Source organism: Ursus maritimus, unplaced genomic scaffold, assembly GCF_017311325.1.
Source record: "Ursus maritimus isolate PB19 unplaced genomic scaffold, ASM1731132v1 scaffold_32, whole genome shotgun sequence".
Lineage (NCBI taxonomy): Eukaryota > Metazoa > Chordata > Mammalia > Carnivora > Ursidae > Ursus > Ursus maritimus.
In genome coordinates this window covers 9563646-9590742 of record NW_024425786.1, presented here as the reverse complement: position 1 = coordinate 9590742, position 27097 = coordinate 9563646, and the positions used below count along the sequence as shown (strand labels likewise).

Sequence of the window (27097 nt, the reverse complement as noted above, 5' to 3'; positions counted from 1 at the left end):
CATCTGGGATGGGCTGGATGGGCAGTGGGGAGCTGCCTCCCCAGATGGGCTGCTCAGGGGGGGTGTTAATTTCCTAGTGCAGCTGCAACAAATTATTGTGAACTGGGTGGCTTGGAACAACCAAAATTTATTTTCTTACAGTCTGGAGGCCACAAATCTGAAATCAAGGCTTTGGCGGGCACATCTCCCTCTGAAGGCTCTAGGGGAGACTTCCAGCCTCTTCCAGCTTCTGGTGGTTTCGGGGGGTACCTTGGCTAGTGGCAGCATCGCTCCAACCTGCCTCTGTCTTCCCATGGCCTTTCCTCCCATGTTTCTCCTCTTTGGTGTCTTCTCTTCTTACAAGAACCCTTGTTATGGGATTTAGAGTTCACCCAGTTAATCCAGGATGATCTCATCTTACCGTCCTTAACTTACTTATATCTGCAAAGATCTTTTTTCCAGACAAGGTCAGCTTCACTGGGACTGGGGGTCAGGACTTGGACTTTCCATCTTGGGGGCCACAAGTCAACCCAGTCTGGATGGGGTTAGCTCCAGTTGCTTTCTGAAGGTGATGCTGATAAAATGATTGTGGAGAATTTCCCAATGGACCAAGCGTACTCCTTATTTCCTGTTTAAATGAGGAAAATGTGCAATTTAATTTTGTGTGCCTAGAAATGTCTTTTTCATTTCAGAGAAGGTGACTATCACGAAATCTTTCCATTTTTGACAACTTGCCCGGAAAGATTTTGGACTCTGGATCCCCAGAAGGATTTTTCTCAGGAGCCAATTTTGCATCTTTAAATTCCTCTTCTGCTGTATATTAGAAAATCTGTTCCAACATCTGATATTTCACATCGTACTTAAAAAAAGGCCGACTTTTAAATTCACTAAGTTCTATTTTTATTAGAAATAATTGACTAGCCCCAAAAAATGTTGTCATGGAAGGTGGATGAGACATGTCTATCCTTTCGAAAAGAAACAGTAAATGTATTTTATTAAAATGTTGTCCTACAGGGAAAAAAAAAAGATCAGGAGGTCATCTGAAGGAGACTAGATGGATAGAGACAAAAGATCATTTTGAAGTTAGTAGCCGTTTACATCCAATTAACTCAGACCTTCTTCCTCTGAGCGTCACGTTTGTAAGAGAGATGCTAAGCAATATTCCTAGTCAAACCTGGATAATTAACTATCCCAAACAGGAGCTCACTTTTACTTTTACTGTTCCTAGGGGACAACAATCCTGGATTCCACCAGGCACACGGAAATTCTTTTAGCATGACCCCATCTGTCAGAGCATGAATTCTGTAATTCGAACATTCAGAAACTTCCTAAATATCTATCGGCAGGAAAAGCGTGAGTGACGATGGTCTAGGCTTGGTCCAGTGCTCCACACCAGCTACACAAACGCTCAAAGAGGATCCATCGCACAACGTGCAGGGGAAAGCAAGTTGCGGGGAAGGATTCCATGCAGTTAAAAGTTGAAAACATGCGCAACAATGCTCTATCTTGATTCTGGACACCAATATATAAGATAAGAAGAGTAGAAGAAAAATAGACCTGTTTCAAAATGCAATGCACCTGATTCAGGAGAACGGTCTATCTGGGAAAGGGAGCAGGAAGGAACTGATGTCAGGAAGGTACCCAAGGGACAGTATGTGCGGGGTTGTATTTCTCAAAAAAAAAAAATGGAGAAAATGTTAGGGTTCGCTAGAGCGGAATGGTGGCCATGTGGGGCTTTGCTATTACTCCCAGTATTTTTCTGTATGTGTAAAATATTTCATGATTAGAACATGAGTTCCCTATTTTCCACTGGCTGAGGAAACTGTGTCTTCAAAATGCACTGCCACCGAGCTGATAGGGCAACAACTGATTTTGAAAAATGATACGGAGGGTCCTGGCTGACTCGTTGGTGGAGCGAGTGACAACTGATCTCAGGGTCGTGAGTTCGAGCCCCAAGTTGGGCGGAGAGATTACTTGAAAAAAAGAAAAGAAAAAAGACATGTGGACCAAACCAAGGAGGTCCAGAGAACGAGTCAAGATACCTGCACCCTGGTCACGCTTCAGGCGCAGTGTGACTCTGTAATTTTAGGCACTTGTTTGAACCTCAATGTCTTCATCAGTAAAATGGGGGTAATCTCTCTCGCCTACTGCACAGGGAGGTAGTGAGAGTAAATGAGGCTATAATAAGTGGAGCAAGAAGGGGTTGTTGGAATAATTGCTGCTAATGACAGAGCAGTTACTGTGTTTTCCAACAGGCAGTAAACAGCCATTATTTCAAGGCTGATAACAACTCTATGAGGTAGGTATTATTTTTTATGGGTTTTATTTTTTCATGTAAAAAAAATAGGAGGCTCAGAGGCTGACGGTTTTCCCATGCTCTTCCCTCCAGAACCAACTGTCCAGAATGGGCAATGACGTGGGGGTGGGGGTGACCCAGGTGACCCGGCACAGGAAGTGCTGACCAACAGAGACGATGGTGCACGGCCAAGGGGAGCAGGGTCCCTCAGACATTGGCCAGTGGGGACAGAAACCCAAGTTGAGAGCGGCTGTTTCGGCAGCGTGGAGGTGTCTAGGGGACACCACTGGCCCCTATGTGACTAAAGTTGGGAGTTTGTGGAAATTATCTATCAGCAGAGGCCAGGAAGCAGGGCGGTGTTGGCCGGTGATGCGTAGGAACCACGGGAAGGAAATTCTAGATGTTCAGTACAGAAGCCCTGTTCTTTTCTTTCAAACCTACAATACCCACAGCCTTCCCCAGTGACTCGATGGCAACTCCACTTTCCAGTTGCTCAGGGCAAAGTCCTCCTTAGGGTCACTTGGACTTCTCTGCTTTTTTCATATCCCATATCCAACCCATCAGAAGATTCTCTTGACTTTATCCAGATTACAACCAGAGCCAGACCACCTCATGACGGCTTCACTATAGCCCTCTGGTCTGAGCCACCAGCATCCGGAGCTTGGATTATCACAATGGCTTAAAAAAAATTTTTTTTTAAAGTAATCTCCACACCCGACTTGGGGCTTGAACCCACAACCCTGAGATTAAGAGTTGTGCCTTCTGCCAACTGAACCAGCCAGGCACCCCATCACATTGGCTTTTTAATTGGCCAGTTCCCAACCAGAAGTGAGAGTGATTTTTTAAAAATTCTTACTATTTTTAAAATTTTTTATTTATTTATTTATTAGAGAGAGAGAGACAACATGAGCAGGGAGGAGGGGCAAAGGGAGAGAGAGAATCTCAAGCAGACTCCATACTGAGCGGGGATCCCGTGCAGGGCTCGATCCCAGGACCCTGAGAGCATGACCTGAGCCGAAACCAAGAGTCTGATGCTTAACCAATGGCGTCATCCAGGCTCCCCAAGAGTGATTTTTTTTTTTAATATGTCAGATGTTTATTTGAAATGACACACGTCTCCTCAAAGCCTTCCAAAGCCTCCCTGTTTACGAGCACATTCACCCTCTCTGGTTTGTCACCTTCCATTTTCCCCCGAGTCCATTCTGTTCCAGCCTCCTGAGCCTCCCTGCATTCCCCAAACCTTGGCGAGGCCTTCCCCACCCCCAGTTCCTTGCTCCACTCCTCCACTCCTCCACTTCTTCTCCCTTCCCCTGTGTCTCTCCACTGCCTCTGCCACCCACGAAGTTTCCACGTACTCTAGGACTTCCTTATTTGGGGTACAGTCTGTCTCCCATGCTGGACTGTAAGCTCCACGTGGGAATTTTGGTCGGTTTCATTTACTGTGTATCCCCAGCACCTAGAACAGGGTCTGAGAACAAATGTTTGTTGAATGAATGAATGAATGAATGAATGAACAGATTATTCTCCTCCAACAAGAGAATCTCTCTTTCTCTTCAGCAGCCTGGAAGACCTTGTTGACACCATACGTTCCCTTTCCAACTGGCCCTGTGCCATCCACAGCCCCAGACACATCTACAGAGCGGGTGTGGGGAGCAAAAGGAGGGTTCAACCAGTCGCTTTAGCCAGAACATTCCTACCCCTCCTACAGCCACACATGGTTTTAGTTGTTCAAACACATATTTCAGACGTCTTTAGTAGCCTCTGGTCGGTGGGAGGGAGCAATCACTTCAGAAAAAACCCTGTGTGGCTGGCATGTGACTTTTTTTCTGAAAGATTTGCATCAGTGGGAAGGTAGAGGCAGTAGGAGAGACAGGAGCAGGAAAGAAAAAGCTGGAAGAAACAAGGTCTCAGGATTGCATACGGAATTGCCTGTATGTTTGTCTGATTATGGCCGGGAGCCCTTAGATGTCAAGACGGAACACACGGTGTTTTGAATTAGTGCCTGATAAGACGACCCCCAGAGACAGCGGAAGTGATGAGGAACGCACGCAGGGCCACCGGCCAAAAAAAATCTCATGTTCTTCACAGCAGTGGGTCAGTCTTCATGCTTCAACTCTGAGATTATATTTTGTTCTATTTTACTTTTTTAAAGGTTTTACTTATTTATTTTAGAGACAGAGAGAGACAGAGAAACCATGAGCGGGAGGGGCAGAGTAGAGGGAGAGAGAATCTCCAGCAGACTCCGTGCTGAGCGCAGAGCCCAACATGGGGCTCGACCCCAGGACCCTGAGATCACGACCTGAGCCAAAACCAAGGGCCAGATGCTTAACCGACTGCACCATCCAGGGGCCCCCAACTCCGAGATTTTAAATTTTTTTTTTTGCATTGTTGCCCGTTAACTGCGGCCACATCATTTACATTGATTGACTCTAAGAATCCAGGATCTCTGACCCATTCTAACCTGATGTGAAGCTTCAGGAAGAGGACAGAGAAGTGCCGTCTCTTGCGAAAGGCAAGTCCTCAGACAGACACATAAGTGGACAACTGTGCATTCCAAGTAGGTGCCCAACCCAGCCATGTTTCGGGGAACTGCTTTCCCCACTTTCACTGGACTTTTAATTAGTAAAAAAAAAAAAAAAGGTTTAATGTCCGAATGCACAATTTTCCCCATGGAAGAATTTGTCCCAAGCAGCCCCATGCCCTGAATACTAAGTAAATACGAAGGAAAATGCAGATAGATGCAGCAAGGAATTCAGTTGTTTGTTCTCTCCTGGGTCATTAAAGTGCCCCGTGAGGCAGAACTAAGTCTCGGGTTTTCAACGGGCTCTCCTGGATTGAAACAAAGAGGGGGGCGGGGCAGGGGGTAAAACGAGGCTTTCGTCTGGCACAGTTAACTTAAGCATGCCTGCTCCCAGGCACCTCTGATGGGAGAGCAGACGCAGTTGTTCCCTTGAACTTGCAGCAGCCCTGGCAGCTCCATGAGCGGGCGGGGCGGTTCTCTTGCAGGGGGAGCGGGTAAGGGGGTGACTGTGCACTTGACCTAGCTGAGAGCCCTGTTGTCTTTCTCTGTCTCTGGGGCTAGGTGGACATGGCTAGTTTTCTGTTAGACCAGGCAGAGCACTTGCAGCCGAGGGCCAGGGGGCAGTGAGATGTCCCCGGAGCAGGAATTCCGGAGGGACAGGCTGCCCAGGACTGTCAGGAGCAGGTATAATGGCTCCCTGACCCGGCTCCAATCCAGTGCAGGGAAATCAGGAGCCAGGCAAGACCTTGTTAACCCTTTGAGATCAGAGGGCAAAAGAAGTCTCATCCCATTCCTCAGCGTGACCTTCACCTCTCCACTTTGGCAGAGCCCTACGTCAAAGACGTAGTTGTATTTCTTTCCAGTGGAGGTTTTCCTGTAACCACTTACAATTCCTTCCCGATCAAGTGAAGAGGCAGATGTTTCCATAACTGATAATCTAATCTGGAGCTGTTCTGAAGTGTGACCCAGATGGGATCTTTCCAATCAGAGGTCTGACTCATTGTTATACGCAATCATCTGTTTTATTTTAAAACACGTCTACACTGCATTGAGCACCAACACAGATGTGACCAAGAAACCCACAGTCCTGTCCCAGCAGGTGGCGGGTCCAGTGTATGACTTGGGGCGGACGGTTATTGTTCACAGTGAGAGAAAAAAAGAAGGGACACAAAAGACAAAACGGACTTTGTCCCTGACTCCTGTTCAGGAATCTAAGCGATGGAACAGAAGGATACGTAAGCACACTAAGCCCTTCTAGAGCCCCTTCTCTCAATCAGCGGGTGTTCCAATATGGACCCTGGGTTGGTGGACCAGCTGGACTTGTGTAACAGAAGGGCAGGCTGTTTAACATCCCCGCGTTGCTGCAAGAAAGAGAGGAATGGGCGGTGCTTTTCCAAAGGATAGTTTACTTTTTTGTACACGTTGAGAGCATAGCAGACCTGCACAACCACAACCGTGACAGAGCCTGCTCAGTATAAATCTTTGTGTTTGGGGAAAAAGAAGTCAGCCGACCTACGGGAAGAAATGTGCTGAGCTGGGTGGTGCCCACCCCAGATGGCAGCGTGGACTCCTTTACTTTGATATCTTTTCAACGATGACCCCACGGAAGTGTGTGGTACGTGTCACGAAGACTGGGAATTTCTTTTATTTTTACGTCCAGGCTTTAAATCCACCTGCTTTCTTAAAATTTCTCTTACAGGATTATTTTTGTGTCCCACATGTTTGCTCGGAGGCAGAAAGTAATCAGGCCAGAGGGACACACAGGGTTTCCTTCTGTTTGGGGACCACCATGGCTCTTGGTGTCTGGAACAGCTGGGCCTCGGGCGCCGTTGGGCCTCCAGCAGTCTCCCTGGCATCCAGGGCTAAGACTTCCATATTCCAGAACAAAGCAGCCAGTCTGAAGGGCTTAGGTCCTGGAAAGAAGAAAGGCTGCCCCAGGAGCTCTGGGGCAAGAGAAGAGGAGGCGGCAGGTAGGAGCAAATCTCTGAGTCGCCAAGTCATCGCTGGAGAAGGCAATAAGCCAGCCTAGAGCCTGCCCGATGACCTGATTGTGAGAAACAAAATCCCTTCTCCAAACTATAGACTTCCTGTTTATAATCTAACATGGGTGCCTTTGAAATGATTTATCTGGGCCGGTGAAAGGCAGTTGTTCATTACATATTATACAAGTTCAGATTTTCTACTTAATTATTCACATGAAATTGGGCTTTAAAAACAGTCCAGCCTAGACTGGAATGTGTACATTTCAACAGCGAGGAGATTGCACAAGCTTATGCCACTTACGAACCTGGCACTAAACTCAAGGACTCCGTTGGTATAAATATTTCCAGACTCGATTGCATTTTAACAATAACACAATGGTCAGAACGGAGACAGGATTATAATTTCTAACATCGATTAAATTATATTGTCTTAGTTACAAATCAGTGTACATGGCTTTGCTCCATTTTCTATGCATTTTGTCTTTTAAATCATCTTTTACAAAATTTATATTTAAAAATATTTTCAAAAGACAAATGCTTAGAGGAGCAAGTCTTGTGAATGTCTTTCCTTGGGTTACTTTTGGTGAGTGGAGGGATCACCATGGATTTGGAGTGGGATTGCCAAGTGATTTCCACGGGTCATCTTCTCCCATGTGCTCAGGGATGGGGAAGTCGGAAACTCTCTTTTAAATGTGTTGGTAGAAGGGCACAATTCTTCAGCTCTTTAGGGCCTGTGAAAACAATGAAAAAGGTGACTGTCACTTCTCTTACTGGCACTGTAAATAGTGATCCTGTGAGTCATGGTTCTATTGTCCTTTTGTACAAATCTTGTAATTCTGGAACCTGGAGCTCTTCTCCTCTCCGCGCTCACTCCTCCTGCATGCCTGGCCCTCACACAGCCAGGGTCAGGTTCCCAGGCATTTCCAAACACATAAATCTGCGACTGTCTCGTGGGCTGTGTCCCTCAACCCCCAGTTATATAGCACTTGTCCTCTCTGCCACCCCCACCCCCTATTATATATCCTCTCCCGAACAGAAATAAGAAAAAGTGTTCCTCTGGTTATGAATTTGAATCTTCTGAATTTTCATAAAGAGAAAGAACTCCTTCCCTTCGTCAATAATCACTGCTAGAAGTTCACTACCATGCGTGTGCGTATGTGCAGGGCAGGAGTGGAGGGAGGGGACCCCACCACCAGAAGAATTCTCATCAGAATGGTGTCCGGGCTCTGCAATGGATGCTTTGCTGAGAGCCAGCTCCCTCCCTCTGATGACTGGGAGCCGGGCAATTAGGTAACAAGTTGAAACTTGGTTTGGGTTTTCTTTCAAGTTCAGTTCGTTGAAAAATGAGGACAAGAGGTCAAATTTGGTTAGCTCTCAGTAGGAGTCAACTCAAAAGCCATCTCTGGCTCTAACTCTCTTCTCTTGGAATCTAAGAAGGACCAAGTAGATACCTGTTTTCCTGGGGAAACTTCAGACGTAGTCCTCACAGAGGTAAGGGGCTTCTAAAAATGACTTTTTAAAAAGTAAACTCTACAACCCAATGCGGGGCTCAAACTCACAACCCCGAGATCAAGAGTTGCATGTTCCACCCACCGAGGCACCCAGACATCCCTGAACATGATCCTTATTTAGGTTTCTATTAGCTCAAAGGTTGGAGTTCTAGATATGACTGCTCTCATTTACCTACCACATGGGTATAAGTTATTTACTTACGAGTACCTTCCTGACATTTTTCGAGCAACCACAATGATGATCCCACCAATGAATCCAATGGCTAGTAAGACTCCAACTATAATTCCAACCAGGGTCACTGTTGCCAGGCCATCTGAATGAGGAGGGAAAAAAAAGCATGAGCCCCAGAGAAATGATATGCTTGTGATAAAATGTGTCATTTATAAACAATACCCCTGCCCTGCCCCACTGAAGAGAGCAAATCATGTTCTAATTTGCTTCTCCTTATTCAGTGGGAGTTGACTTAGAAGAGATGAAATTTGGGCTACTCTCATCCCCTCCCCTTATGAATGGAAAAATTCCTGGGTCTCAGAATCTATCAAGCATACCGTTCATGCTGGGTGGCTTCACTGTTAATTATTAGGTAGTGTTTGTATGCTGGATTAAATGAGCCCTTACTTTCATTCTTCATAACAATAAATTGTGATATGACACCATTCTCCATGGCTGTCATTAAGTGACTAGACTCATTTGTGGTTTGCATATTTTCAAATACAGGCAATTTTCTTTTCTCTCTTAGAAGAGGTTTGAAACTTGTTCTCAGAGGGTTCTGTATACCGCTCTTGTTGACTACAATCCAGGAAAGAATGTAATTCCTTAAAAGATTAGCTTCAAAGAAATATTTTTTTAAAAACTCCCATAAGAATACTTTGATAACAAAATCTAGCCTACCTTTCTCAACTGTTGTCTCTGTGTCTTCACCTACTTTCTCTGTAAAGAAAGAGATGTAATGATACAGAATTATTAGGATATAATAACTGTAATTTAACAATTGGCAAAAGATGAATTTACCCTAAGTGGAAGGTAGCAAGACACAAGCAAAGAATATAATTTCTTAAATAAAGTGGATCAGAGGATTTTTAAGCAAGCTCCGACAGGATTCTGTCTTCAAAACTATTATTACTGAATTTCCGAACGTTTCTTCACACCTATGGTTCCATAATACTTTGGTGTACCTTACTTTTTTCTCATCTACTTTAGAGAGCAGAGTCAGGGAAATTGACCTATAGGAATGTCCAAAAAGTCTCAGAGGTTTAGGTAACAAAAGAAGCCAAGGCTGTTGATTCTTGGTCCAATGTCAAGACCATAGAAAACTCATCCACTGCGATAACGTTTATTTTGAAGGATTTTATTTTGAGAGCAATATACTCTAATTCTGGCAGATGGGGCCCAGACTGTGATTCGTCTTGTGATATCAGTTCCCTGCTTTTTCTTTAGTAGCAAAATCCATGTCTTATAAGGCAGTGATATGCCCAGCTAAGTTTAATGAGGGAATATACCCTTTGTGTTTATGTCACTGTTATGTCAGGATTTCTCTCTGCAGCCTAACATAGTCCAATAGTTACAATGTGAATATTCTCATTTACCTGTCCCATGGGTTTGAGTTATCAACTTACAGTAAGTAAGCAATAAAGTTGTGAGTTTCTTTCAGATAATTTTACACACTGCCTATTTAAAAGTGAACGTTTTGGGGCGCCTGGGTGGCACAGCAGTTAAGCGCCTGCCTTCGGCTCAGGGCGTGATCCCGGCGTTATGGGATCGAGCCCCACATCAGGCTCCTCTGCTGGGAGCCTGCTCTTCCTCTCCCACTCCCCCTGCTTGTGTTCCCTCTCTCGCTGGCTGTCTCTATCTCTGTCAAATAAATAAATAAAATCTTTAAAAAATAATAATAAAAATAAAAGTGAACGTTTTTGGTGGGTTTTGTTTTTCCCATCACCTTCTTTGCATACCAAGTCCTTAACTCCTTTGGCTGGTGGTCGTTTACCTGGTTTGCAGATGGAGAAAAGTCAAGAGGCTTTCATTTAATGGGACGACAGAGAGAAGTCAATCAGGTCCCACCGTAGAACTGTGGTTCACAACGTGCAAATACTACAGATAACCAAGAGCTTTTCAAATCAAAGGTGAAAGCATCATCTACAAGATGCTTACTTTTTCTAATGCATGGATTTGAAAGAAGTCTTTGTACCAAGACTCTCTTCAAAAAAAGGCACCTTTTCAAGATGGCCCTAGGATAAGGGTTCCTGAACCCAGCTCTGCCAGCATGAGTTGAAGCCATGGCTCTGGAGCATTTACATGGAGCTCAAGCTGATGGTGCTATCCCATGATTAAAAAAAAAAAAAAAATGGTTCAAAGACTGGTGGGTCTGAGGCCAGCCCAGAACAAATATATCATGGAATCACTCCTAAAATGTCATTCCTTTGGCTGCCAGCTACCAGTAGAAGAAGGTCAAAACACATCCTAACATGGCGGCTGTTGATTTCCAGACTTATAACACATCATTCTCACCATCAGTGACAACACTGGTCAGAAAACATATTACCAAAAAATGTGGAAGATTCATTACCAAATTAGAGCTTATTAGTTCTATCCTCCTTAGCTCCAGCCCAATTATACTGACCGTAGTCATGAGAGTGCGTCATACACGTGAACATCATCGTACTTGGGTGTTTCATGGGAAAGACATCTGCTGCCCTAATAAAATCACCTCTTAAAAAACCAAGTGCTTATAATTCCATTTTAACTCACATGTGAAAATTTCTTGGGACACTGACGTATTATGTGGAAATGTGCCCTAAGTCACACTTTTTGTGACAGGGTGGGGCAGGAGACAGGGCAGGAGAGGAATCATGTGTTTTTGCCAGAGAATTGAGATTTTTGTTTTAAAGGAATAGGAGAGGTATCCTGGTATGATGGGAAGAATACTCAACTTGGAACACTCCATTTTCAGCAGCTAATGAGCTGTCAACTCATTTCACAAATGATCAATTCTTCTCCAGAATTCTGAAATGTTTTCCAATGACCAATTATATTGATGATTCTTTCTTTGCTTAGCCCTGTTTGGTTCTATCTGGTGTTTATTATTTTTTTTTTGTTGTTTAAGATTTTATTTATTTATTTGCCAGAGAGAGAGAGACAGCCAGCGAGAGAGGGAACACAGGTAGGGGGAGTGGGAGAGGAAGAAGCAGGCTCCCAGCAGAGGATCCTGACGTGGGGCTCGATCCCAGGACTCTGGGATCACGCCCTGAGCTGAAGGCAGACGCTTAACGACTGAGCCACCCAGGCACCCCTCTATCTGGTGTTTAAATATTCACCATTTCTTCAGCATTTCAGAGTAACCTTTAGGCTTTATTTTCAAAGCACTTCATAAAGCTTCCCACCCCCATTGTGGTAAAATACACATAACATAAAACTTACTGTCCTCACCATTTTTTAATAGTTCAGTGGCATGAAACACATTCATTCTTGTGCAACCATCACCACCATCCAGCTTTAGGACTCTTCCCATCTCACAAAACGGACACAGCATACTCATTAAACACTAACTCCCGACCCCCTGGCACCCACCATCTTACTTTCTGTCCCTGTGAATTTGACTCATAGAAGTGGAATTATATAGTAGTTCTCTTTGGGTGACTGGTTTATTCCACTTAGCGTGATGTCCTCAAGCTTCATGCATATTGTAGCAGGTGTCAGAATGTGCTTCTCTTTAAGGGATGAATAACAGTCCATTAAGTGTATATACCACATTTTATTTATTCATTTATCTGTTGATGGACACCTGAGTTGCTATCATGCTTTAGCTATTGTGAATGATGCTGCTATGGACGCTGTGTGTACAAATATAATGCAATTTTAAAAAATCATTTTTAAAATAGGCTCCATGCCCAATGTGGGACTCAAACTCATGACCCTGAGATCAAGACTCACATGCTCCACCAACCTGAACTAGCCATGTGTCCCAAATATAAAGCAATTTTTAAAAAAATCCTCCAAAGTGCTATAGAGTTTTTAAAACCAGAGTGGTGATTGGGTCTAGAAATGTATATTGAGCAATAAAGTAACTTTCTAGGTGTTCAGATACATAACTGATTTGAGGAACCATTGATTTAGGCAAGGTCTTTATGTTTACTTTCATTTAAAGATGGAAACGCCTATCTAGATAAAATAATATATAATTTTATATAAAAATGCTTGTTAGCGGGGTGCCTGAGTACCTCAGTTGGTTGAGCGTCTGCCTCTGGCTCAGGTCTTGGGGTCCTGGGATTGGGCCCCGTGTGGGGATCCCCACTCAATGCGTGCTTCTCCCTTTCCCTCCATCCCTCCCTCACTCATGTTCTTTCTGGCTATCTCTCTTTCTCTCTCTCTCTCTCACATAAATAAATAAAATCTTTAAAATTGCTCATTAGCAAGCACTCATTGCAGTTATAGGAGGATTTGTTTTTTTTCCTCTCCCACCCCATATACTACAAAATAAGGCAATTTTAAAATAAAAATCCCAAACAACTGCATTTCTCTTAAGAAAGCTCTAGAAATAGGAGGCTATCTCTTTCTATTGCTAAGCTATAATGGCAATGATTTTTCCTCATTCTCAGTGATGGTCTACACCTCAAATAATGGCGAAGACCCAAGACAGTGTTCCTTTTACACTGCTGCAGGTGCCAACTATGAATCAAAGTGCAGCCGCCAAACCTGGTAAGACTGGTTTAGAATTTCTTTTTCCATGTGTACAGACATGAACTCAGTGTGAGATGGTAAATATAAGTATAGAGTCTATTACAACTTACATAGGTTGGTCAAGGTTTCCACTCTTGGGTATCAACACAAAGGTCTTAGCGTAACATTGTATCAACTTACCATCAACAACATGACACAAGTAGCTAACTTGCCCTTGTGGAGACATTATCAATTACTTGTCATTCAAAGGGGAGAGCTGTGTTCAGCAACCCAATAAATCAAATTCAACTGAGCAACACTATGAACTGAATTCTGAACCCAGCACATAAGGCTTGGTTTAGAACTCACTCTTAGCATTCCAGTACGTGCCCTACTAATCATTAGATTTGTGGGTGGGTATTTGTTGGTAGATTTGTGGGTGGATATTGTTGGAAGATCAACACCTATTGGGGGCAACTGGTTTTCTTACCTGTGGGGTGACTAGTCACTACGTTCAAGGTTGTGGTGCTCTGGCTTTCTTCTTCGGCACGGACTGTGCTTTCGGTCGTCCTATCCTCTAAGCGAAGGTCTGTTACACCCTCTCTATTTATTGGCACCTATTAGAGAAAGAAATGAGGCAAAAGAGAAATAAAATCTAATGTTTTAAAATATATACTCAAACTTACAATAGAAAAGGATTTAAAGTGACATAAATATATAAAATGTGACATAAATTTATAAAGTGGAAACAAGAAAACAAACAAACAGAAACGACAGAGTAGGGACAGGAATGAAACCAAATGCACTCCAGAAATAAATACCAAATATTTAGCATGACTAAACTGATTAATCTAATCTAATCTTAAAAATTGATTTCATGGGGTCTTCATTCTTCAAAAAATACCAGGTCACTAGGCTTTAATTCTTTCTCTCTCTTGAACTTGAATGGCATTCCCTGTTTTGAATGGTATTTTCCCCATATTTATTTGGTACATATTATGTTGTATCATCTTTCAATGCCCTCCCTCCACCAATTGGAGTAATAACTGGCCTTTATTGAGCGCTTACTGTGTGCTAGGACCTTTAAAGACCTTCTCACTTACTCCATAAACAACCCTGCAAAGTAACTCCTATTATTAGTCCTATAGTCTGAACGAGGCCTAGAGAGATTAGACAACATGCCCAAACTCACACAGCCAACAAGCAAGAAGACTTGAAAGTGATTCCGTGACTCCAAAGTTCATGCCAAGGTAGCATTCGACAAATATGCCAGTGAGCACAGGCGACAAAACCAAAATTAAATGAGTGGGACCACATTAAACTTAAAAACTTTATGCATCACAGGACACAATCAGCAGAGTAAAAAACAACCTAGGGAATGGGAGATAATATTTGCCAATCATATATCTGATAAGGGTATGAAGAGCTTCCACAGCTTAACAACAAAAATCCAATAGCTTGATTCAAAATGGGCTAAAAGGGGACACCTAGGTGGCTCAGTTGGTTGAGTGTCTGACTCTTGATTTTGGCTCACGTCATGACCTCAGGGTCATGAGATCAAGTCCTGCATTGTACCCCATGCTGAGAGTGGAGCCTGCTTAAGATTCTCCCTCTCTCTCTGCCCCTCCCCCCAGCTTGCAAGCCCACACTCTCTCTCTCAAAACAAACAAACAAACAAACAAACAAAAATGGGCAAAGGGACTTGCATAGACCTTTCCCCAAAGATGATATACAATTGTCAATAAGCATATGAAAGATGCTCAGTATCCCTAGAGAAATACAAATTAAAACCGCAATGAGATTATGACCTCATACCTATTAAGATAACAACTCTCAAAAGAACAGAAAATAATGTATTGGCAAGAAGGTAGAGAAACTGAAACCCTTGTGCACTGTGGGATTGTAAAATGGTGCAACCACTACAGGAAACAGTATGGAGGTTCCTCAAAATAATGAAAACTAGAACTACCATATGACCTATTAATCCCAGTTCTGGGTATATACCTGATTGAAAACAAGGTCTGGAAGAGGTATTGGCACATCCATTTCTACAGTAGTGCTCTTCACAATAGCCAAGAGTTGGAAGCAACCCAAATGCCTAATGACCGGTGAACAGATATACAAAATGTGGTGCAGACGTACAATGGAATAATCAGCCTTAAAAAGGAAGGACATTGGGGCGCCTGGGTGGCACAGCGGTTAAGCATCTGCCTTCGGCTCAGGGCGTGATCCCGGCATTGTGGGATCGAGCCCCACATCAGGTTCCTCCACTATGAGCCTGCTTCTTCCTCTCCCACTCCCCCTGCTTGTGTTCCCTCTCTCGCTGGCTGTCTCTATCTCTGTTGAATAAATAAATAAAATCTTAAAAAAAAAAAAAGGAAGGACATTTTCACATGGATAAACCATAAGGATATTATGCTAAGTGAAATAAGACGGTCATAAAATATCCTTGCCTATGATTGCATGCCTATGGAGCAAACGCCCCTCTTCTTGAACACTCACCGCAGCTGTTAAGCCAGACTCATAAGGCTCTTCGCTGGTACCTGCCGTCACCATGTTATCTTCTACACCTAGGGTCACCATGTTATCTTCTACACCTGGTGTTATGTCATCTTCTGGCCGGACTGTGCTGGCTAAAAAAGAAAGACTGGGTCAGGGCTTAAGGTAGAAATTGTGTGGGCAGACCTAACTGACCAGCTACAATCAGATTATTTTCTTTACCATTTCTTTTAGGGATTACTTTTAGGGGCGGGGGTGTCATTTGTGAAGCTTACCACATTCTCCTTGCTGCACCTCTGTCATAGGCAATGGTCTGGTTGTCTCCATAGCAAAGCAAAGGGGGATCAAAGTACAAAATGGTGAAGCCACCAGCCTCTCCCCACTGTGGCAGGATGTCAGGGGTATAGAAGCCTCACCTTTTCAGTAACGAACCAGATTCTTCTGGGTGCCATTTCATACAATCAATTAGTGCATTCGGGTTAATCGAATATCATTTAAGGGAGCCTGGGTGGCTCAGTTGGTTAAGCATCTGCCTTCAGCTCAGGTCATGATCCCAGTGTCCTGGGATGGAGTCCTGCACGGGGCTCCCTGCTCAGTGGGGAGTCTGCATCTCCTTCTGCCCCCCCCCCCAACTCATGCTCTGTCTCTCTCTTGCAAAAATAAATAAATAAAATCTTTTTAAAAATTCTAAGTTAGAGTCACCTGGAAAGATTTCTAAAAATACCAGTTTGCAGGCTCTTTCTTAAACATAACAAATCAGAATGTCCCAAAGCGGATCCCATCTCTTAAAAATCAAGCTTGTTCTCCATTTAATTTTGAGACCGAAGTCTCCTTGAATGATGGGAACCAGAGGCTCTGACCACAGACCTCACAGGTAAGGTCAACCTCTAATTTTATAGTTGAGGTTAATGTCTACGGGGGAGAGTCAGTAATGTACATAACGGTGCCAAGATACCCAACAGAAGTCTTAGTGCACAGAGAGCTATGCTACTAAGGGACCTCAGTGCCCTTGGCCCGGGCTTTTCTGCATTAACACTGAGTGGATGACCCTGTTGTACCAATGGGAAAGGTTCCCAGAGAAGCAGGGGATGGGTGGAGTGAGATAACAGGTTGAATCCCGCACCAAGGTGGAGTGGGGGGAGCGGGACAGATAGCAACAGTGGCCTTTTCTTTAACCTCTGTCGCAACGATCCAGATGAATCACGACCAAGCAGGAGCATCACCTCAGCTCATCAAATAACCCTTTCATGAGTTAAAAATCTGAATCACTGGCCACAGGCTCCTTCCCCGTACTCAGAGTAGCTCTGGAAACTCCATGGCTAAATACAGTTGCAAACTAAGCAAGCATACACATCCCAGGAGCAAGAGGGAGAGGGTGCTTAGAGAGTTCGTTGTGTAATTAAAGAGTAGATGTTTGTATCCAGGCTCTGCTCAAGTCAGCAATCCAGTCCTTGCCTTAAGATACCTTGTTTCTCCCTATGCTTAGAAAGCCCAGCCAAAGGCACAGCGAATTAATATTGGATCATAACTTCTTTGCTGATGCATGGAGGGAGAAAGTCTCAAGAGTAAATTCACTGGTTCTGTGAGCCTTCTCTTTGCATCTGGAGTCCTAAAACAGTGCTGTCGATCAATGGCTTTCGATGAGCTCCCTAAGCATATGCATTTAGTTTTTCATCTGGGGGGAAATGGCTTTCACCAGTTCGCAATAAACGAATACCTCAGTGCATGCAAATAGTTTTACTCCCCCGCTGGCGGCTCCCTGGGGTGGGGTGGGCAGCGATGGGCTCCCATCAGGATTTATGACTGTGGTGTTAGGCAAATGTCGAATGTATTTATTGAGCTCAAGGGGGAAATACCCCTTTGCCAGGCAAGTAGTCCTTATTGAACACACACACACACACACACACACACACACACACACCCTCCATCCCGTTTTCTTTTCTTCCCCTCCTGGTTTGAACAGTTAACAAATCATCAGTTTTAGCCATGTTTTCTGGAGGCTTCTCAGAAATGTGTTATACGGCGTCCTCCAACCTCACAAAACGAAGCACCCTTGCTTTTGAAAAGAAAATATCAAGTGCTGAATAAAGTCAGTTTGAATTCTTTCATAGAAAGTTCAGCTCATTGAAAGCATAACTGGATAAAAATTCCTTCTTGTACTTGGCCCACAGAGCCAAGTACTAAAATCACCGTGAATAGACAAAGGGTGTTTTATGAATGACACTCATGATTCAGATGCGTAGCTTTTGTCTCACTGCCCTGGCATTCTTTTTGCTCCATGGGAAAGTTGATCTTTAACAAGAGATCTTCAATTGTCCCCCTTATTATTTGGGTTGAAGGCTTTCCTGGGTGAAGGGTTCCTACCAGCCCAGCTGCCTGAGTTTCCAGCCAGCCATTGACGCCCATTTTCCCTTGACGGGTGAAATTCAAATGGTGTATTGATGCCTCCATTCCCCGATTCTTTGTTCCTCCGAAGACACGTGTGTGCACAGGCAACACACACAGCTGTTTACATAAGCGCAGTGATGAACCTACAATAACAGTGTCCGTTCTGCCCCGGGTACCCTCATGCTCACGTGAACACCTTTTCCTGTTTCCAAATACGGTGGCAACCCATCCATTTGCTTTGGAATTTGTGAGTAGGTGTTACTCTTCCCAAAGCTAGGCCAAACGTTGTATTAACCATGAGAAGATGCGATAAATCAATTTTACCTTCAGGTTCTCAAGTTTAAGAACAAGCAAGAACTGAAGAGATGTTTATGGGTTTGAAAGTGCTGATTGGGAATCACTTTCACGTTCTCATTAAAGCCTGATCCCTCTAAAAAAAATTATTCCAGTTTACATATTTTTATGGGACCCCTTTCTTTTAAAATATTTTAGAATTTAGAACTGTTACTGTAGTATTTATTTTTTGGCCGTTAAAAATGTCTTTTTCCTCTTCTGTGACCATTTTTCTCTTATGGTATTCATCTTTTTTATAGTTTTGTATGTGTTTGTACCTTAAGAATATATTCTTTGTAAGAGCTGCTGCAAACACTTTTTTTTAAAATAAGTTGGCATTTGCATCTCTCTTTTCTAAGTCTTGAGCTCCTAATCAAGCATTAAGCTTGTTTTCCCCTTTGATGTCATACTTAGAAACCCGACCTCAAGCTTATGTGAATATTCACCTAGATTGTCCTTATGGTTTTGTTCTTACACTGAATAGTTCTATTTGTCTTGTTTCTTTTGAAGTATGATGTAAAATGGGGATCCTATTTGATTTCCCCCCAAAAGATTGACCAGTAGGTCCCAATAAGCCCTCTTTCCCCCAACTGCTTCAAAACTAGCTCTCATTGATTGAGACAAATGTCTTCTTTCAAATACCACATCGCGGTCCTGGGAGCAACCTTTCAGCACAGGGCCCAGCTCAGATGGCTTGCACATTGCCTCCTGCCCCCACTTCCATACCACTCTCTGCCTATAGATTGCTCCCAGAACCCACTCCTAAATCTATGCTCCCCTCACCATCTGCTCCCCCTTCCTCCTCAAGCCTGCTAACTGCTGCTGAGTGAATTCAGTACCATGGGTGCAGGGGTGTAGAGAGTGAGGAGGAAGAGTGGGCTACTTGGACAGAAGTGCATGGAGGGCTTTCCAAGTTGTAGGTTCTATTTAACGTGGGAAGCCCAGCTTTATAACAACACCCCCCAGCCCCCCACCACCACATAGGGTTTATTTGTGTATTACTTTTTGACTGACTTCATTTCAAAATGGCCCCGTGGGTGGGTTGCACTGGCATCGTTGTCCCCTTTATCAGATTAGGAAAGTGAGGCCGACAAAGATCTCTCCTTGACCAAATTCTAGCTGGGCTTCTCTGTCCATCCTGGCAAGAGTCTAGCTTCAGCAAGAACCCTGCTAAGTCAGTTGAGAGAGAATGCTCCCGCCTGACCACATTCCCCATCCCCTACCTTTGATGTCCAAGTGGTAGGCCTGCCTTTAGCAAGAACCTGTTGAGCCAGTTTCGTAAGAACCACCCCCTACCCTTGATGTGTTCTCTCCATACTTTTCCATCCCCCTCCCCCACATACTCTGCTTCTTGGTTATAAATCCCCAGCTATCTTTGCTGTATTTAAAAATGAACCCCTATCTCGCTCCCCTATTGCAATGGTCTTAAAGTCTTCCAACCATTTAAACAAGTGTCAGAATAATTGTCTAACATTGGGAATTAAATGATTTGCCTAGTTCACCTGGTCAGTGAGCAGACACAAAGCCAAAGGTTTTAACAGCTCATCTGTGTCCTCACCAACCCCACAAAAGACATTTTTGTGCTACTGTGGCCACAGTGGGCCAGAAAGCCCCCTGGCTCCTCCCTGGGTTCTGACATCCTTCCTCTTCACCGCCCCCCCCCCATTCCTTTCATAAATTCTAATCCTGGTTGTCAGAAGCAACCGCTTCCTCTGCCATCACATGTCCTTCTATGAAATCCCATCTGGTTAGAATCTTCCAGTCCAATTATTTAGGAACCAAAATCTCAGTTTCCTCCAACGAGTCCCTTCTAGGACTAAGCTTTCTGACGTGGTAGATTACAGCAGGCAGGTGTGACAATCTATACTAGAGTGTGCCTCTTTCCCTTCCAGCAGCAGCTCTCCCTTGCTCTGCAAATTAAGGCAGCAGCAGTGATCAAGACTGGAACCTTCCCAAGGCTCACCTCTATATCCCCAAATATTCCCTGCTCACCTACTAAGTGCTGGGCCCCATTCTGGGCACTAGAGACGGAGGAGTGAACAAGGTGAGGTCCCTCATGGTTTTGGGTACTGTTGGGGGTGGGGGTGGGGACTCGCAACAAGCAAACAAGGAAAATCTCAAGATAGCACTCTTTCTTTCACCCCGAGATCTGTCCTCAAAGGGCACTTTCTTGGGGAGGCCTTTCCCCACTCCCCACTGAAATCAGTACCTCCCGCCACACACCCTCACGCACGTGCCAGAGTACTCAACCACTCATCGTGCTGTGTCTTCACTACCTGGCTGTCCCATGAGAACAGAAACTCAGTAAAGGCTGTTCACCTCAATGTCCCCCTGGCCTAAAATACCTGGCACATAGGAGACACTCAGTAAGTATTTGTTGAATGAGCAAGTGGACGCCAGATGGGAAGACATGGTCTAATCTGGAAGCCCAGAATGAGCTTGGGGCAGTGCACACTCAAGAAACAGAGAGCGGTCAGTGGGGCTGGATGGAAAAAAAGAGATCGAGGAGGTGTGCAGGGCCAGTCTGGTGGGGTTCTCCTTTCAACTGGTGTGCAAAGGGAAGCCAGTAGATGACATCTACTGGAGTGCTGTGTGAATGGGCTTGTGTACCAGGGATGGCGCTGGGATCAGACGGAAGCAGGGCGACCACTCGGGCTATCCTGCTGTCCCGGCAGGAGTGGCTGACGCTTGCACCAGGACAGTGAAGTGGCAAGGCAAAAAAAGCAGACAGGTAATGGCCAGGACGTATCTAGAGTCATCACCTACCAATACTCAGAAATAAATGCAAAATCTTGGAGCTGAGAATTCATTTTCCCACCTGTTACAGCTCTGTGGAGAAACAACATTCCGGGTATGAATGGATGTACTGACTATGCAATGCTGAGTCCTTTACTGGACTTCCCCCTTGTTTTATTAAGAGAGCCACAAATGTGCCCTCCGTAAGTTCAAGAGCCTCTGCTGTTTCCATGTCCACGTGAGAGAGATGCTCCCCGCTGTCCTCTTTCTGCTGACTCGAAACCTCAAGATCAGACAGTGGGAGAAGCAGCTTCCGTGGCATTCATCTTGAAACAGGAAAGTTGATTTTTTTTTTATGTTTCACCTTTTGATATTTATTTTAAATTAACTGTATTTTTCAGATAATAGAGTTTTAATGATACTTTTATTTTTTTAGCTACACTTTAAAATTTTTTAAATTTAAAATCAATTAACATATAGTGTATTATTAGTTCCAGGGGTAGAGTTTAGTGGTTCATCAGTTGCATGTAACACCCAGTGCTCATTACATCACGTGCCCTCCTTCACGCCCATCCCCCAGTTACCCCTCCCCCACCCCCCTCCCCTCCAGCAACCCCCAGTGTGTTTCCTATAGAGTAAAGAGTCTCTTAGGGTTTGCCTCCTTCTCTGATTTCATCTTATGAAAGTTGATTTTAAAAATAAAGAAGTCACAAGCTGAGTTACCCTCGGGGTTTTCAAAGAAAACCTGCAGCGTCAGCCAACAGATTGAGGCAATCTTCCATGTTGCCTGCGGTTTTCTAGCATCTGAGCTGTGCCAGCATCTCACTGCACGAATAAGCTTTGAAGATGGATGACGACGTGGCCACGGAATGGTTTTTGAGGCCACTGAGAAAGAGACGGCTCTTTTTTTCTCTTATGACATCCTAGGAAGTTCTGGTTTTCCCCTGTAGGAGTGACTGTCAGATAATTAATAAATAATGAACCCCAGCATTTCCACCCCTCTCGCCTCCCAATTACATTTGGGATGAAGCAATGCTTTTGGAGAGAGGTCAAAACATCTATCGGGAAAACAAAAGCAAAAATGCCGGCTTTTATTCCTTTGCCCAGAGGCAGGCTTGTGCCTATCACCTTTCCATCATGTCTCAATACCGCACTCAGAAGCCTGAAAATAAACACACCTAGTGCTGTGGAAAGGTGCCAACCTGGAACATTACCTAGCGCCCTGCAGACCACCCGTGTCGATGCTCAGATCTTCAGAGTGTCCTTCATCTCACTTCAAATGGCCCAGATTTAGCTGTTTGATGCTTCTCCCTCAGTTACCACCAAGGTGTTAGGACTTTGCTTTTCTTTACCACATCTTTTGAATCCTACAGGCTGGCCCATCCTCTGACCTTGTGAAGGAGTCTTGCCTTGGAATATTGAAAACCACTTGCTGACCCAGAGCTGTGTGCCGGCCTTCAACTCCTGGCAGACGCTGGGCTGCGGTCAGGGTAATCACCGATGTGGCCAGTGGGTTCCCCTCTGTACCCGCCCTTTCCGTGGCTCCTGGTAAATTGCTTACTGGATCAAAACTGCGGCCATGGAAAATCTAGGCGGCTCCTTGAAGGCTCGGCCCGGACACTCAGTACCCCACAGGACCCCTGATTTTCCTCCAGGACGCACAGTGCTGCCCTAACGCCCACACTGCCCCATAGTCTCAGTGCTTCACACCATGATAAGTATTCAGCGGATGTTTGTTGAATGACTGACTGAAAGAACACACCGATGCCCAAGTAAGACATTGCTTTTGAATTATCCCTTATGTGACGATATTCCTGCTACTGTCCGCTGTGCTTCAGTCAAAGAGTTGTTAAATAGCTTCCCCGAACGTGGCTGCAAACAAGACAATCCACCTCTGAGCACGATCTCTGTGGCTTTGCTGTTCAATGTGTAGTGAACACTGTCCACTCGCTGCGTCCCACCCTGGCAGCCCCTGAAATGCCCAGGCCAGTGCCGAGCTGGGATCACCCCCTGTCAGCACTGGGGACATGTGCCTCTCCCGTGAAATTCAAGAGAGACGTGTCAAGGCTGAGATCAGACAAGTGTCAGCAGTTCCTCTGGAGAAATCAGAAGAAATGCTACACATTAAGATTTGGAGCAACGGGAGCACCTGGGTGGCTCCGTGGGTTAAGCATCTGCCTTCAGCTCAGGTCATGACCTCGAGGTCCTGGGATTGAGCCCCATGTCTGTGGGGCTCCCAGCTCAGCAGGGAGTCTGCTTCTTCCCCTCCCTCTCCCCTTGCTTGTGCTCCCTCTGTCTCTCTCAAAAATGAAAAAATAAAATCTTTTAAAAAATAAAAAATAAATTAAAAACATTAAAAAAAAGATTTGGAGCAAAGTTCTCTGAATTCCGAGAGGGGGCGTTATGCACAATGCCCCAAAGAGGCGGTATTCTGAAGGTCTCTGCAGCTGAACAGGAGCAGTGAAGAAAGGAGAGGGGCCCCTGTGGCTGGGGACTCAGCTCTCATGTCCTTAGCAAGGACTCCTAGCAATTCCCTGGCAGGTGGAGGGAGCAGGACCTGCAGTCCTCTAGACATGACACCAGGCTTCCCAGCCGCCTGCAGCCTCTCTCCCCTGATGGCGGAGAATCAACTGAGGCCCACTGTGTGCCCTTCAAGGTTATTTTCCATGACTACTCAACAAGTAGATTTTATTTTATTTTATTTTATTTTATTTTATTTTATTTTATTTTATTTATGTCCAGTATACTTAACATACATTATATTATATTAGCTTTAGGTGTACATCCTAGTGATTCATAATTCTGCACATTAGTCAGTGCTCATCACAGTATGGGCAGCCTTAATCCCCTTCACCTATTTCCCGCATCCCCCCACACCCACCTCCCCTCTGACAACCACCAGTTTGTTCTCTAGTTAGGATTCTGTTTTTTGGTTTGTCTCTTTTTTTCTTTGTTTCTTAAGTTCCACATAGGAGTGAAATTGTATAGTATTTGTCTTTCTCTGACTTATTTTACTTAGCATTATACTCTCTAACTCCATGTGGTTGCAAATGGCAAGATTTCTTCTTTTTGTGGCTGAGTAATATTCCGTTGTCAGTATCTACCACCCCTTCTCTATCCATTCATCTAATGAATGGACACTTGGAGGTGCATCCGTATTGCTTGGACACTTGGAGGCTATTGTAATTAATGCTGCAATAAATATGGGGTGCGTGTATCTTTTCAAATTACTGTGTTCATTTTCTTTGGATAAACACCTAGCAGTGGAATTACTGGATCATATGGTAATTCTAGTTTTTTCTTTTTTGAGAGAGAGAGAAAATGCAAGCAGGGAGGGTGAGGGGCAAAGGGAGAGGGAGAGAGAGAATCTTAAGCAGGCTCCATGCCAAGCATAGAACCCGACTTGGGGCTTGATCTCAGGACCCTGAGATCATGACCTGAGCCAAAATCAAGGGTCGGACGCTCAACCAGCTGAGCCACCCAGGTGCCCCTGTCATTCTATTTTTAATTTTTTGAGGAAGCTCCACACTGTTTTCCACAGTGGCTGCAGCAGTTTGCATTTCTAAGTAATAGCGACTGCTACTTTGAACTTGGAGGATGTACGAAACATGGTGCCAGGCACTCCCTCCCGATCTTTACAAAAGCCTTACGAACTAATGTCATTCTTATTTTGAAGCTGAAGATGGTGAGGCTGAGAGTAAACGGCCCACGTAGGCAGCAAGTGGTGATGCAGGGATCGGACATTGGATCTGTCAGACGCCAAACCCCGCTCGAACCTCCGTGTCACACAGGCTCCTTGTGTACTGGTCACTTCTCCGCAGCTCCCCTCCTAGTCTCTCTCCTCCACGTGGCGTGGGCTGGGGTGGCACCGAAGCTGCTCTGTGGGCTTCCGGATGCCAAGGGCACCTGCAGCTTCATCCTTCCAACTCCAGTGTCCATCTAAACCCTACCTATGCGCCTAGCTGGCCTAGGTGAGATGCTTCTTCCCTCCGAGGCTTCCCAGGGTGCCAAGAGAAAGTAATTCCCCTAAACCAGAACGAGGCTTGATAACACCAACACTGACTACTTTTTCTTTCCTGGCATCTATATGCTTCCTGGGACCAACATCCCATTCTGCTACAGGTTTATGGCCCAGCCACCGGACGACCTCTGAGAGCTGAATGAATGAATACGTGAATAGTCACACTTTTCAGCATTCACAGATCGACTTACCCGCTCACCCCCAACCGCATTTGGGGCTCAGAACTCCTCACATGTTAAAACTGGAGGCTGTTGATTACAACCTCAACCAAGATTACTCAACCTGGGGAGAGGTTTTCTCTGTTGACCAAGGGCAGAATGTTCTCGGGAAAAGAGGAAATGAGTTCAGCTTTGCGAACTGGAATCGACAGCTCTGTAATAACTTTTCTGGAACGAGCTGGGTCCGGTGGCCTGTTGGAAAGGCCACCTCATACAGAGGACTGTTTAGTGCATGAAAAATCAAATGACTAAAAGCTGCTTTGAAAGTCCTGCCCCGGAGCTGAGCATCTCAACGGGGTGGCAGAGTGTTTGGGAAATCACTGGCCATCTGCTCGGAAACTGCGCTTCTGATTCACTCAGGGCTGTCAGCCGAGCAGGCCCTGATTTTGCAAGAGTGAAAAGAGAAGCCCCTTTGGCTCTGACCTCACCATCCACCCATGCAGCTCGCAGACTGCCCAGCTGTGCACCGAGGAGGATGAGGCCTTACAGGAATGTGCAGAATGTGGCTGTGTTTCCATTAGCTGCCTTGGGCTTTGATCCTGAGCCTGGCTGCGGAGTTTGAAGTGTGCTTCGGGAGATCTTTAAAAAGGAATTGTTCTTAGCCAGGGGGAATCTCTTCTGACCCTCCTTGCCGTCTTCCTCCCCTTGTTCCGATGAATAGGGAGGAGTTCAGGCAGCAAACTGTGTCTCGGGGCGTACTTCTGTTGTCATTTTCATTTTCTTTCCAGGTACCCATCAGCTACATCCAATTGGATGTCCTGTTATTACCTCAAAGTCCCTGTGTCTCAAACAGTGCGCACACTTGAACTCCTTATAACATTGCTTCCAAGCCTATCGTCCCTCCAACCTGATTTTTATATTTCTATCACCTGCCTCTTTGTCATTTCTGCCCGGCTTAGATCACTGTGTTTCCTCCCTCTTCCTCCTGACAAATGTTTACTACGTACCAATCATGTGTTCTTTTAAGTGCTGAGTAAGACATGGGTCCCGCTCTCTTCTCTAACGGGCAAGAGATGTGCACAAATAACTAAAATGCGGTGATAATAGTCGAAGCAATCTTGAAAAAGAGCGAAGTAGGAGAACTCACTTCCGAACTTCAAAACTTATTACAAAACTACAGTAACCAAGACTGTATAGATGTATAGAAAAATGGAATAGAATTGAGCGTCCAGAAATAAGCCCATCCACTTATGGCTGATTTTTTTTTTTTAAGATTTTATTCATTTATTTGAGAGAGAAAGCACAAGTAGGGTAAGAGTCAGAGGAGGAAGCAGACTCCCTTCTGAGCAGGGAGCCGGATGTGGGACTCAATCGTGGGACTCGATCCCGGGACTCCGGGATCCTGACCTGACCCAAAGGCAGACGCTTAAGGACTGAGCCACCCAGGTGCCCTATGGGTGGTTGACTTTTGACAAAGCTGCCAAGATAACTTGATGGGAAAGAATTGCCTTTTCGCCTAATGGATCTGGGACATTCAGACAGCCCCATGCAAAAGAAGGGAGTGGGTCCTCTACTTCATATCACGTGCAAGAAGTAACTCCAAATGAGTCAAAGACCTAAATATGAGATCTAAAACCACACAACTGCTGGCGTAAGAGTAAACCTTTGAGACCTTGGCTGAGGCGATGGGTTCTGAGGTATGACACCAACAACACAGGCAATAAAAGAAAACAATAGATAAATGAGACTTCAAAACTTTTTAAATTTGTGATTCAAAGGACACCATCAAGAAATTAAATGGGAAGGATATTTGCAATTCCTATGTCTAATAAAGGTCTGGTATCCAGAATATATAAAGAATTCAACAATAAAAAGACAACTCAATTTCAAATTGGGAAAAGGATTTGAATAGACATTGCTCCAAAGCAGATATGGGGGCACCTGGCTGGCTCTGTTGGTGGAGTGTACCACTCTTGATCTCAGGGTTGTGAGTTCAAGCCCCACACTGGGTGTAGAGAG

The 27097-nt window shown here is 44.8% G+C and overlaps 1 protein-coding gene across 2 annotated transcripts in view; it reads right to left on the bottom strand.

Moving 5' to 3' along the window:
- Positions 1-5802: 5802 nt before the first annotated feature.
- PDPN (podoplanin) overlaps positions 5803-27097 on the bottom strand; it is a 28734-nt gene continuing 7439 nt past the window's right edge. Inside the window, exons 2-6 of one of the 2 annotated variants that reach the window (XM_008694703.2) lie at positions 15446-15576; positions 13434-13560; positions 9182-9220; positions 8492-8603; positions 5803-7509 (exon numbers count right to left, since the gene is read on the bottom strand). In XM_008694703.2, the coding sequence (XP_008692925.1) occupies positions 7503-7509; positions 8492-8603; positions 9182-9220; positions 13434-13560; positions 15446-15576 (416 nt within the window). In that variant the 3' untranslated portion in view covers positions 5803-7502. The remainder of the gene's footprint in view (positions 7510-8491; positions 8604-9181; positions 9221-13433; positions 13561-15445; positions 15577-27097) is intronic. The other variant, XM_040645797.1, reaches the window with a different exon arrangement.